The sequence below is a fragment of the Chionomys nivalis genome, chromosome 3 (assembly GCF_950005125.1).
Source record: "Chionomys nivalis chromosome 3, mChiNiv1.1, whole genome shotgun sequence".
Classification (NCBI taxonomy): domain Eukaryota; kingdom Metazoa; phylum Chordata; class Mammalia; order Rodentia; family Cricetidae; genus Chionomys; species Chionomys nivalis.
In genome coordinates, this window is record NC_080088.1 from 116,056,391 (window position 1) to 116,069,423 (window position 13,033).

The window sequence follows — 13,033 nt, forward strand, 5'->3', positions numbered from 1 at the left end:
TCTTGTCCTATTTTTCAAACCTGATTTTTACTTTTATCCCCCTACCCCATCAAGTCTGTTTTTAAAGGCTCCAGTGATGTTTGAAATTGAGAAGGATTATAATCTTTGAGAGAGCAAATAGAAGGAAAATGGAGGCGAAAGCAGCAGTCTATTGCTCATGCCTGTTCTGTGTCAGAAAAAAAAAAATCACAGTTTAACATAGTCTGTTCATAAAGAATCCCACTCCCGAGTTCTTTTATGTTGAAGTTTCTTGTAACCTCTTCAATGGCAATTTTTCATCTGATAGGAGATCTCAAAATGTCCACTCTGTGGCTGCTGATGCTTGGTAAGCATCTCGGAAACCTGCCTGTGAATTCGATAGAACATGGTGGGGCTGTCAGTAGTGGCCTCCGTGCCACAGTGTCTGACAAGAAACCTGTGACTCCTCACCACAGGCTGCTGTGGGCTCGTCCCTTCAGCCCCCACCTGCTCCGGAGGAGCCCTAGCAGCAGGGCAGGCGCTGCAGGGAGGCGGACCCTCGCCCCAGCCGTTTCCCCATTGTGGGACAGATCTCTGCTTTCCCTCAAACCACGCCCTCCTTCCCACATCATATATTCATGACTCTCTCCTCCCGCCCTTCATTACTACAGCCATGCCGGTAGAGTCTCATGCCAGCCTCTGAAAACTCTCTCCAGGGCTGCTCAGCATGGGCTTCAGCCATCACAGCTGCCTTCTCAGTGGCTAATAGAAGCGGCTTCCCTGCCAGGCCACTTCAGGCTGTGGGCAGAGCCCTTGGAAGCCTCCCTGAAGCCTACAGGCTTCAGAGTAACCCAACCCACACCCCGTGCAGGGAACCGCTGGAGTCCATCCCTCTGGTGGACTTCTGATTCGTCAAGAGGTCTCTACTCCAATATCTACTGAGAGACCCAGAGGCCTGGGTTTGGGTGGGGCGGCGGCTGGTCTTCTAGGACACAGAGACCGGTGCGCAGCCTCTCCAGATGGGGCGCTCTCAGAGTCATGATGGTATCCTTGGAAGTTCTTCTGAGGATCTGGTAAATTTTGAGGAAGAAAAATAAATGAATGAAGGGAAGATGGGGTCTGGCATTGGATGGTTGCGTCCATGTCCCATTTGCAGCCATCTAACTATTGGCTATTTTCTATCATCAAGTTCTTCAATCCTGCTCCCCACCAAATGGTCTCAGACACTCAACCCAAGGACTGCCCAAGCCATGCCACTAGAATATTGGAAAGAAGTGTGTGATTTTAGAAAAGGGATGACACGTCCTGTTTCATTTTGTTCTGTTCTGGTTTTTATGGATCCCTGTTCAGTTGAAAGGCCTAAGGTGGTGTAGACAGTCTTTAATGAAGTGCAGGGTAATGGGACGGCGGAGATCCTGTCTTCAGTCAAGACCCCTGCCAGACTGACAGCTGATGGCAATCCTAGACTGATGGTTGATGTGCCAACCATTTGTTCATTGGCTGGTTTGGGTTGGGCCCTTTCTCCATGGTTTCCCTCCCGGTAGAGATGCTGACAAGATATCTGGAGGTGATCAGCAAAGAGCACAGGAACGCACAGACTCACTTTTCTGCTATGAACTCAATAAATTACAAGAACATTTTTCACCTGACTCGCAAACTATCGCCAACACTTGCCGCTTCTCAGATGGGTCTTACGGACCCACCTTTCCCACAGAAACCCAAAGGAGGCCCCTGCTGGACACCGCATCCTCTCAGTATAGCTCTCTGTTGCGTCTCTGAATGAGGCCTTTGATGACCACGAGCTGTGGGCTCTTGCTACTGGGGGTGTGGTTCTCTGGACACCTTAAAGCAGAGTGTTCCGGGTTCCACACGCTGCTGCTCTATTGCATGTGGAACAAAGGAAAAGCAAGCCCTTGGTGGAGCTTTAGAACACAACTTCTTCATTAGAGCCCCCATGGGTAGCCTTTACCGGCTTCATGTAGACCTAGGAAAAGGAAGAGAGCGTCGTAGCATCTGCCTTTCTCTTACCTTCTGTGAGGAAGTGTGGCTTGAGCTGGTCTGTCGCCTAGGGGAAGACAGTTTATATCATTCTTCAGCATTGTCTCTCTGCGTCCTTGGCCCTTTGGGATGGACTTTCCTTGAGTCTCACTGCCAGTGGGCGGAAGGCCCAGTGTTTTTGCATTCTGACCCATGAGAGCCATTCTGGCTCGTTTTGATATTTGATGTCACTTCTTCAGATGTTGTGGTGTTCCGGTTCACTGGCAGCTTCCATAGTAGACGGTGGTACAGAGAGCATCAAGGTCATGGGTGTCTACCGGATGGCTCATTCGTTACTATGAAAGGAAGTCTTGGTGGCAAGAAATGGTCTGGCTGCACAAGCAAGTTTGTAACAGACCACACACTAGGGAGAGAGCGTAAGAAGAAAATTTAGTTTAAGGTCACCAGAAAAGCATGGAAGAGAAACTGTTGTTCCACCCCTGTAGCACAGGTTCTCATTTTGGCCTTATCAGATGGAGAAGAAAAAGAGGGGGCGGGGGTGGGGGGAATCTGTGTTTGGAATTTTTGAAGCGCCATCTAACTGTTGAACTCACCATGAGACATCTGAATGAGTGTGGTCATAAGAAGAAAGATGTTACTGCCTCGGCAGGGAACACTCCTGTGGCTCCTCTCAGGAGCCCAATGCTAAGTCTTTGAAAATGTCTCCTTCAGGACAGTGCAGCAGAGGATGCGTTATCAATACACTGCAGATCCCGAGGCTGGGGAAATGACTCAGTCAATGAGGTTCCGATTCCCAGCACCTGTAACTGTGGGGTGGGGCAGGGCAGGCACAAGAGTAGGGGGCGGGGGCATGGCAGGTACGGGGGGGGGGGGGGGCAGATCCCTGGAGCTCATTGGCCTGTCAGCCTAGCTGAATTAATGAGTTCATCCTCCCAAAATAAGGTGGAATAACATTGAGAATGACACCTAAATGTTGACCTCTGACCTCCATACACATGTGCACACTCACATGTACGTATCACACACACACATGTGCACACATAAATATTGCATACTTCTTTCCATTACCTGCCTTCTCACTAAGATATTTGCTGACCCCAGTTTCTTCCTCCTGTGCTCTCTGTCAACCAATATGCCCAGCCCACGTGACCACGCACTCAGTCAACACAGTTGAATGAGTAAGTGGCGTCTTCACAGCCACTGCCATGTGAGGATTTGGATTGAGAAGTGGGTGTTTTAGCGAGGTGTGGTAGTATACACCTATGACGCCCCGACACGAGAAACAGTCAGGAAGAGGTCGAGTTCAAGGCCAGCCTGGGCTACTTAATGAGACCCTAGCTCCCTCTTTTAAAAAACAATGAGAAAAGTATGTGTCACTTATTCTGTGTGTGTGTGTGTGTGTTTGTGTGTGTGTGTGTGTGAGAGAGAGAGAGAGAGAGAGAGAGAGAGAGAGAGAGAGAGAGAGAGAGAGAGAGCAGAAATCTGGTATCACTCAACTGTTAGTGGAGAACTTAAAACACCTTTCCCTTTCCCTTGGGTTCTCTGAAGTATGCCATGTCAGGTCTCTGCAGCCAACATGAGGTGCTCACCATATTCTGTCTGAGAACAGAGGTAACCACTTCCTCTCCTCCTGAGGGAGAATGAATCCTGTTCATGGGCTTTGGTGATTCAAGGGCCTGCTGTTCAGTAGCTTACTGTGCCTTCATGCTTGTCCACGGTAGGCGTGTTCTGGCCTGGAGATTTAAGTGGTTTGCTTCAGAGCCGGGTCTCCTAGTGTTAAACAGGGTCACGTTGAGCAACTGAACTCCCTTTAGAAGGTGTTGCAGGCCTCCTGTGTATGGTCCGTAGCTGCTGCTTATTTATTATGTTGTATATACGCCAGGACTGTGAGATGAGCAGTGATTGTGACTCAGAAATTGTGTGTGGTCTGGGAGTGTCGCTCAGTGGGAGAGCACGTGCGGGAGGAGAGCGGGAGATACAGACTTAACCATGGTGGGGTGCTGACTTAGAAGCCAGGGCTCATTCATGCTAAGCACACGTGTTCTCTCATATTTTCCCCTTAAAGCTCACAAGCTCGCCATGGGCAATTGCACTGTTAAACGTCCTTTCTCACCAGGCTTGGTGGTATATGCACATCTTTATTCCCAGCACTCGGGGGACAGAGACAAGCAGTCTCTGTGAGTTCTAGGCCAGCCTGGTCTACAGAATGAGGCCCTATCTGGGAATGAAAATGAGATGAAGCCCTTTCTCTCCTCCCCACTTGTTGAAAGCTAGACCTGTCCCAGCAGAAGCAGAGGCAAGGAGAGAGATTCCCCCAGGGCTGGCAGGAGAAGGAAGGAGAGCAACAGGGTCACTCATGTTCCCTTGAGTCGGAGGCCCCGAGTCCTTTGACACATGCCTCCTTACCCAGTCGGCCACACTGAAGACAACTGGACTCGCCCCTCTTTCCCTAAGGAAGCATCCAAAGACTTGAAGAGGTCAAGTCTTTGTCCAAGGTCAGAGGTGTAGTTGGAACAGAGTGGGTGCTTTCCCCGGGCAGCCCAAGGCGTGGCACCATGGAACTGCGGACTTGTACTTGGTCCCTTGTGAAGCTATAGTCACCACATCTCCACAGCTTCTCTGCACATTCACACTTGCTCAGTGTGTGACTCAGCTTTGAATTTGGGGGGCTGTGTTGACTCCTTTGGTATCTTTCTAACAGAAAATGACCACTATTTCTCTGCCTTGATGATGGAGCCCCTCAGGCAGTTCAAGAACCATGAGCCCTTGGTTCTGATCCCCACAATGTATAAGAATTAAAAAGGTAGCCGTGTATGTTGGTGCAAGCATTTAATTCCAGCACTCTGGAGGCAGTCTACATAGTGAATTCCAGGCCAATCAGAGCTAAGTGGTGAGACCCCAGCTCAAAAGAAAAACGAGAGAGAGAAAGAGAGAGAGAGAGAGAGAGAGAGAGAGAGAGAGAGAGAGAGAGAAAATGAATATCAAGGTGTAGCCTGTAGCCTCAGAACTGAGAGGCTGAAGAGAGAATATAACAAGTCTACACAGTGAGGCCCTATCTGAAGGCTGAAGAGTTGGCTCCATCACCAGAACCCATGTAAAAGGCCAGGGCCAATGACATGTGCCTGTAACCTCAGCCCAGGAGGGTAACAACAGGGAGGTCCATGACGTTCTTTGACCAGCCAGTCTAGCAGAGTTGATGAGCTTCAGGCTCACCGAGAGACCCTATCTGAAAAAAATAAGCATCAAGAGGGATTCAGGAGAGATATCCAGTGTCCACCCCCCCCCCAGCCTCCACACACTTGAGCAGGCAGGTGTGCTCACAAGCCTGTGTTCACACCCATACTAACAGCTACACCCATCACACACACACACACATAAATCTGAAAGATAAATTATAAAGTATACAAAATTATCAGCTTTTTAATATGTAAGTTATTTTTATTTCATGTTCATTGGTGTTTGGCCTGCATGTATGCCTGTATGAAAGTGTCAGATGCCCTGGAGCTGGAGTTACAGTCAGGTGTGAGCTGCCGTGTGGGTGATGGGAACTGAACTCAGGTCCTCTGCAAGAGCAGCCAGTGCCCTCAACCGCTGAGTCATCTCTCCAGTCCCAAATTACCAGCTTTTTAAAATTCTGTTGACCAAACAGCATATTCTTGAGACTCCTAGTGTAAACAGTGAAATGAGAATGGATAATATAATTAACAAGTGTTTAATATATTTCATATTAAATTTCACAAATGACCACTGTTCATACTTTGATTTAAGCTTGTCTGTCTACCTTGAGCATGGAAGGGTGAAACTTAGTCTGTTGGTGGCTCACACCTGCTAACCTCCTACTAGGGAGCTAGAGGTCACCCTGAGCTCTAGAGAGAGACCTCACTGCAAACACCATCTTCATGTGGGCCCAGGAAGACCATCCGAAAGGCAGGAAGTTTGCTGGTGACAAATGGAAGGTTGTGTTTGGAGTCTGCGGAAGGCGATTATCCTAGCCATGGGGAGCGCTGGAAAGCAAAAGCTGCCCTCCTGGAAGACAGCCAGGTACAAGGAGGGCATGCTGGGCTCTCAGTTGTCTTTGTCACACATTTGAGCCAGGTGTGAGAAGACAGGCAGTGGGGCCACCCTATTTGCAGGGACCCAGGCCCTGGTAAGACAGGAAATGTCCCTCGCCTCCTCCCCAGTCCGTTGTGAGGCCCAGGGCTTTCTCAGCTGTGGGCAGTTCATGTGCAGGGTTTAGATGCACCAAGATGGTGTTAGGGGAGGCCCTGCCTCCCCTCTGGGAGTCTCATTAGAGAGGGAATTCCAGAGGACTGAGGATGACTCAGTGGATATAGTACCTGCTGCTAAGCTCAGATCCTGGCACCCATCTGAAAGCCAGGCACTGAGGTGTGTGCCTTTGATCTCAGCACACTGGGGAGGTAGAGACTGGAGGATTCCCAGGCCTCCCTGCTGAGCCAACCTAGCCAAAATAGTGAGCTCCAGGCTGAGTGAGGAACCCTCTCTCAAAAAATACAGTGGAAAATGATAGAGGAAGCCCCCCGCCCGTCAGCCTCTGGCCTCCACACCCACACTCATGGGTGAGTGTGCCTACACACACACGAGGGAATACCAAAAACAAGTGAATATTTGGGTAAAAGGTGCCTACCTGGAAATGGCCACCATACTGTCATATTTGTGTGTGGAAGAAAATTTTGATTTCAGAAGAGGCTGTTCTTGTTTTGTTTTTCCCTAAAGTTGTCCTCGTATATGATATGAGCATATGGGATCGAAACTTATACATATATATCAGACTACTTCTGTGTTTCCCTCCACCCAGATATAAATACATTTAAGGAAATAATAATGGGACTAGGTATAGACAGGCTTGTAATCCTACTGCTTGGGAAATGGAGGCAGAAGGGTCGCCGTGAAGGTCAGGGTCCCTGGAATATACAGGGATACCCTGTCTCAAATATATGTGTGTGTGTGTGTGTGTGTGTGTGTATGTGTGTGTGTGTGTGTGTGTATTTAGTTCAGTGGTAGAGAACAGGTTAGTGTCTCATTCCAGAACTGAGGGAGGGGGGAAGCAAACACACAGTCCATGTGGAGCCAGGCATCTCGGCACACACCTGTCATCCCACCATGTGGGAGACCGAAACAGGAGGATGCATAAAGGGCAGGCTAGCACTGAAAACCCCTAAGTTTCTTTTCCAGTACTCAAAATATAAATAATTAAATAATAAAGAAACAACAAATAAATAAATGCTCACTTAGTACTGTAGTGACAAAACACATCACTCGCGTCTTTTGGAGTCCCAGAGGGCTTTGGGGTGATGCTGTCCTTCCAAGTCAGGCGTGCATGAAACCATGTGTTCCCTCAGCTCAGAAGGCTTCCAGTCCGGTGCCAGCACAGTCCTCCCTCTACGACAGTGGTCCTCAGCCTTCCGTTATAGCACTGCAGTCCTTTAACACAGTTCCTCATGTCGTGGTGACCCCAACCACAACATTACCTTCTTCGCTTCTTCATAACTGTAACTTTGCTACTGTTATGAATCATAGCATAAATATCTGATTGCAGGAGAGCTGATATGTGACCCCTGCGGGGTCGCCATCTACAGGTTGAGAACTGCTGCTCTGTAGTGGGGACCCAGTGGAGAGTGCAGGGACACCCTTCTGACAAGAGCAGAGGCGCCCCCGCGCCATCCAGGAAACACAGTTTGAGCTACAGACTGCAGGGTATTAATAGCTGTGTGGGATTTCCCAGGGAAACTTGTTTTGGGGGTGAAGTGGGGAGTGGGCTCATTCCCCAGGGGAGTAGCCAGGTGAAAAGCAAAGCTAACATCCCGATGCTGAAATCCAAGGGCTTTTCTAAAACAGGGAAGAGGAGAAGGGAGCGCTTGGCGGCTCCATGGGGAGAGGGGGGTGAAAAGCTAGCTGTGGAGGCTGGAAAATCCCAAAAAGGTCAAAGGAGGAGACAAGAGATGCCCAGGCTGCTGCAGGCTCCTCTGGCAGCCTTAGGCTTGCTGGACATTGGATTAGAATGAAATACGGAAATGCCATCCTGCGAAGCTCACAGGAACACTTTCTCCTTTTCAGGAAGAAATGGTGCCTTGTGGGCAACTCTTTTAGGGATGGGGCGAAGGGAGACACAGGGTTTAAAAATTTCGTCTGTGTCTGTCTGTCTGTCTCCCTATTAGGATGATCCTTTGAAAAGCACAACTTCTCAACCTCTCACCTAGAAGGGTCCTACCATCCTGGGGGAATTCACAAAGTCGGAAGACGTGTGTGTGTGTGTGTGTGTGTGTGTGTGTGTACGCGCGCGCTGTTTATATGAATGACTGTTAAAAATATATGAATGACCTCTGTTAAGTCTCAATTTCTTTATTAAATGAAAGCCATAACACCTTCCTTGTGAGTGTGTAAAAGAGTGTGCAAACAAGATGTTTTGAGAATGACAGTGTCCAGCAGAGCCCCAACTCCAGGTCAGCATCAGGGGCTTGGAAGCCACAGGCTGATGATGATGCCAGTGTCACAGGGCGCTCTGTACTTGAAAGTCCACCTTTGGTCCACTGGGTGACCCGAGCTCTGTCCCTGTCCGCCTGCCAGGTTACACGGCAGATCCACGAGCATGAGCAGGAGAACGAGTTGCGGGAACAGATGTCAGGTTATAAGCGGATGCGGCGCCAGCACCAGAAGCAGCTGATCGCCCTGGAGAACAAGCTGAAGGCTGAGATGGATGAGCACCGCCTCAAACTCCAGAAGGAGGTGGAGACGCATGCCAACAACTCGTCCATCGAGCTGGAGAAGCTGGCCAAGAAGCAAGTGGCTACCATTGAAAAGGAGGTCAGTGTGCAGGGTGTGTGGGGTGCAAGCACCCTCAGGTGCTACAGGGTGTAGGGGGCAGGATGGGGGGAGCACCCTCAGGTGCTGCAGGGTGTAGGGGGCAGGATGGGGAGGGCAGGAGTGAGGGGAGCACCCTCAGGTGCTGCAGGGTATAGGAGGCGGGGTGGGGAGGGCAGGAGTGGGGGGAGCACCCTCAGGTGCTGCAGGGTGTAGGGGGACAGGGGTGGGGGGAGCACCCTCAGGTGCTGCAGGGTGTAGGGGGACAGGGGTGGGGGGAGCACCCTCAGGTGCTGCAGGGTGTAGGGGGACAGGGGTGGGGGGAGCACCCTCAGGTGCTGCAGGGTATAGGAGGTGGGGTGGGGAGGACAGGGGAGGGGGAAGCACCCTCAGGTGCTGCCAGCCCTAGCCAGTCCCGACCAGTGGCAGAGTCAGCAGGGAGAGGGAATAGCAGGGGGGCACTGTTGCTAGGTTGGGGTCCTACCAGAAATCACCTTGGAAGGTGAATTTGGCAGGTGATTTCACTCTTACGTGTTGGGAGCAGGGCTCCCTCCACAGTGGCCAGGGAACCAGTCAAGGGAAGCAAAAGGGCCACCACTGTCTTTGAGGACCATACATAGCTCAGGTCTGTCTGTGCCTGCGGTGCCCTCGTTCTCCTCAAGCAGCCCCAGTAGTGGGGAACAGCCCTGCTTGTAGCTGCTACTGTACCAGCCACCGGCCACAGGGAAGTAATCTGGCTGTGATTTGGGTTTCCTGAGGAGAGATCTCTCTTCTTCATCCAGGTCCTTAACCAATGCAATTATTTTAGTTAATTTTTTGGTTGTGCTGGCGATGTGTGCTCATCTGAGATTCACTCTCGGGCTCTCTAAACTAATTTGGAAAACACTCTCTAGATGTGATGAATGCCCAAAGATTTGGGTGCCAGGACAGGAGGAGTCCAAGTTCAAGCCCTTCCTAGCATATATCATGGTACCCTGTCACATAAAAAAGAAAAAAAAAAGATAAAGTGATAGAAAAAGAAGCAAGAAAATGTCTTTATTACTATTATATGTTTCATATTAGGAGGGAGTGATAGTTGTACCTGCCTGTAATCCTATCGGAAAGGTAGAGGAAGGGTGGAAAGAGGCAGACACTTGGGACCTACTGACCAGTCAGTTTAGCCTAATCGGCGCTAAACCTCAGGCCAATGAGAAACCTTGTCTCAGAAACCAAAGTGATGGGTGGGGCTGGGCGGTGGTAGCACACACCTTTAATCCCAGCACTTGGAAGGCAGCGGCAGGCGGATCTCTGTGAGTTAGAGGCCAGCTGGTCCACAAGAGCTAGTTCCAGGACAGGCTCCATAGCTACCCTGTCTCAAAAAAAAAAAAAGTGATGGGTGAGGTGAGGGGTTGGGTGGAGAGAGGATAGCTCAATAAATAAGAGCACCTACCATGCAATGCAAGCATGGAGACCTGAATTCGGGTCCCAGTGCCCTCCATGAGCATGGTTGTATGACACCTGTAACTCCACTGTGTTAGGGATGGAGACAAGAAGATCACGGGTTCGCTGGGCACAGGCCTTGTTTCAGATTCAGCAAGAGAGCATGTCTCAAACCAGTAAGACAGAGTGGAGCATCCCTGAGTGTGTGCACATGTGCACACAAGCACCCCTGTGCACACACACCACATTCACACAATGCATAAATAAAAATAGAAAGACATAAATGAATGGGTGGTGGGTGGGTGGATATATGGATGGATGGATGGATGGATGGATGGATGGACAGATAGCAAGGGGTGTGGCCCTCAAGGAACAACACCTGAGATTGGCCGCTGGTGTCCACGTACATCCACACACATGCACACAAACACATACACACAGAGGTAAATTTCTGGTCCACCTGCATATTTTCCCTATCATTAGGAATGTATTTTTAAGATGCAGAAAAGCCACAGAAGGCATATCTTTTTGTTTGTTTGTTTGTAGAAAGGGATTCACTGTGTAATGTCTCTGGCTGTCTTGGAACTTGCTGTGTAGCCCAGAGTGGTCTTGAACTCAGAGATCTACCTGTCTGCCTCTGCCTTCCGAGTGCTGGGATTAAAAGCATGCACCACCGCCCGGCTTGGAAGGCATAACTTTAGATAGTCTTTCAGTCTCTGCCCAGGGAAGCCATTACTTGGTACTCGTGGACAGCTGAGTCCCTGAAGCTCGGGCTGACCTTGCCCACCTCTGTTATCTTCTCAGGCGAAGGTAGCCGCAGCGGATGAGAAGAAGTTCCAGCAGCAGATCCTGGCCCAGCAGAAGAAGGACTTGACAACTTTCTTAGAGAGTCAAAAGAAGCAGTACAAGATTTGTAAGGAAAAAATTAAGGAGGTAAGGATGCCTGTGCCCGCGGTCACCCGCTGCACTGTGAACTAAGAGCTTGGGGTGACCTGTCTTGCACTAAGATCAGCATTTGATTGAATCCAGCAGTTCTGACTTCTCATTGGAGTTGTTGGAAGACTGATTAAAGCCAAGGGTGGCACACCCCTCCATCCTCCTGTCTCCACCAGACCTGGAGTGGAGTTTGAAAATTCACCTTTCCTATGAGTCCCACAGGGCACCAATGTCGCTGAGCCTGGGACTGCATTCCAACCTGTTCTCTACACATTGGCCAAAGGAAGAGTTTTAAAATATTTGAAACCCTTCTCATCCTTTGAGAAAGTCCACCATCTTCCCATGGTTCTTAGAGAAGGTTGAAGTTCTAAAGATCCCATATGGTTGACCACCAACCTCCCCACGCCTCTGTGCCTTCCACACCCCAGCCTACTCAAGGCTACTGCATCTCCATTGCTGCCCGTCAGTTCCTCAGATGGAGAGTGCTCTCCCTGCTGAGACGGCTCTTTACCCCATCTGCAGTTCTGCACAGTTCATTCCTTCTCCTTGTAAGAGTTAGGATTGATTATTAAAATCCTAACTCCAATATTATTTTCCCGGGCAAGCTTTTCCTAACTGCCTTGGCCAAGATGCACTTCTCCTGTCCCATGAAACTAGAGTTTTTAGTAATTTTTCAAGGTCCTTACTTAGCTGCTAACACCACAAAAGCAGAGAGCATGTCTGTTGTTGCCCAAGACTGTCTGCTACATGAGTAGATGATCCTAGAACGTTTGGTTGAAGAGCATAGGTGGACGTGAGCGAATCCCCAGAGGAGCTCCACTTTCATCTGAGAGCTTAGTCTGCCTCATTCTCCTTTCCCAGTATTGGCCGGAGGGTTTCCCGTGCCTCTGTGCTCTTCTTCTCTCCTATGGTGGAGGACTCCTTCTCTGTGGGCTTCCTGGGCAGTAGTAAGGTTTAATAGAGTGCAGTCTGGGCCACTGTCCCAGTGAAGTCATGCACGGGTGAAGGGCGCAGGGTCTAGTGAGGGATCTGGGAGGGCGGGGTATTGGGGGATCTCAGGCCTTGCCCAGGTAAGGCTCTGCTGCAGCTGATCCACACTGGCTGAAGGCCAGGGGTCTCTGGCTCTCTGAGTTCTGAAAACTAAAGGGATGATAGAAATAGCCCAGTGAAGGAGAGGCTCCTTTCATTTATATTTTTCTTTTGTGATCAACAGGATAGCGCTAGGTCTTGCAGGTTGCTTTGATTGTTTTCAGTAGGAAACTTTGCTATTTCCCTCATCCAAACGCCCTGCTTTTATAAACTCCACATGTTCATCCCTGCTCCAGAGGCCATCATTTAGGAGCGTGACTACCATCTTGGGCCTTTGTAACACCAGGATGTCTGGGGTCAACTGACAGACCTTTAAAAGATTCTCCACAAAACACACACTCCTGACCCACACCCAACCCAGTCTTCAGGGTAGCTTTGGGTCACCATACTTAGATAACATAGAAGGTTTGGGCCTTTTGCTGGAGAAAAGCAGGCCCCAAGTCAATCTGAGGTGACCTCGGCCACTTATGAGTAGAGCATGCTCATCATGTATATTTAGATACCTCAGGATTTCACCTGCGGACCAATCACAGGGATATGGGAAGGACATTAGTAATCCAGTCTTGATATTGGAGTGACTTTTTATGGTCACATTTGAGTTTAGACATGCAAACTTGGGGCCCATGCTGGACCTAGAGGTGAGATCCTGGCATAAAGAGACAGACATCTAGCTCTCTCTCACGGGTTCTCCGATTTACAAGGACTTACTGGTTAAGGGCAAAACTAATCTAAATACTGGGGCTCATGACAAACATTAAGAAAAACAAATGGTTTCAGAAGTATGAGGGTTCACCAAACATAGGTCGGGCTCCTT

At 49.6% G+C, this 13,033-nt stretch overlaps 1 protein-coding gene across 4 annotated transcripts in view; it reads left to right on the forward strand.

Moving 5' to 3' along the window:
• Taok3 (TAO kinase 3) overlaps positions 1–13,033 on the forward strand; it is a 188,177-nt gene that overhangs the window by 149,968 nt on the left and 25,176 nt on the right. For all 4 annotated transcript variants that reach the window (XM_057763918.1, XM_057763919.1, XM_057763921.1 and 1 more), the window contains 2 exons: positions 8,542–8,778; positions 10,999–11,127. In XM_057763918.1, coding sequence (XP_057619901.1) covers positions 8,542–8,778; positions 10,999–11,127 — 366 coding nt within the window. The remainder of the gene's footprint in view (positions 1–8,541; positions 8,779–10,998; positions 11,128–13,033) is intronic.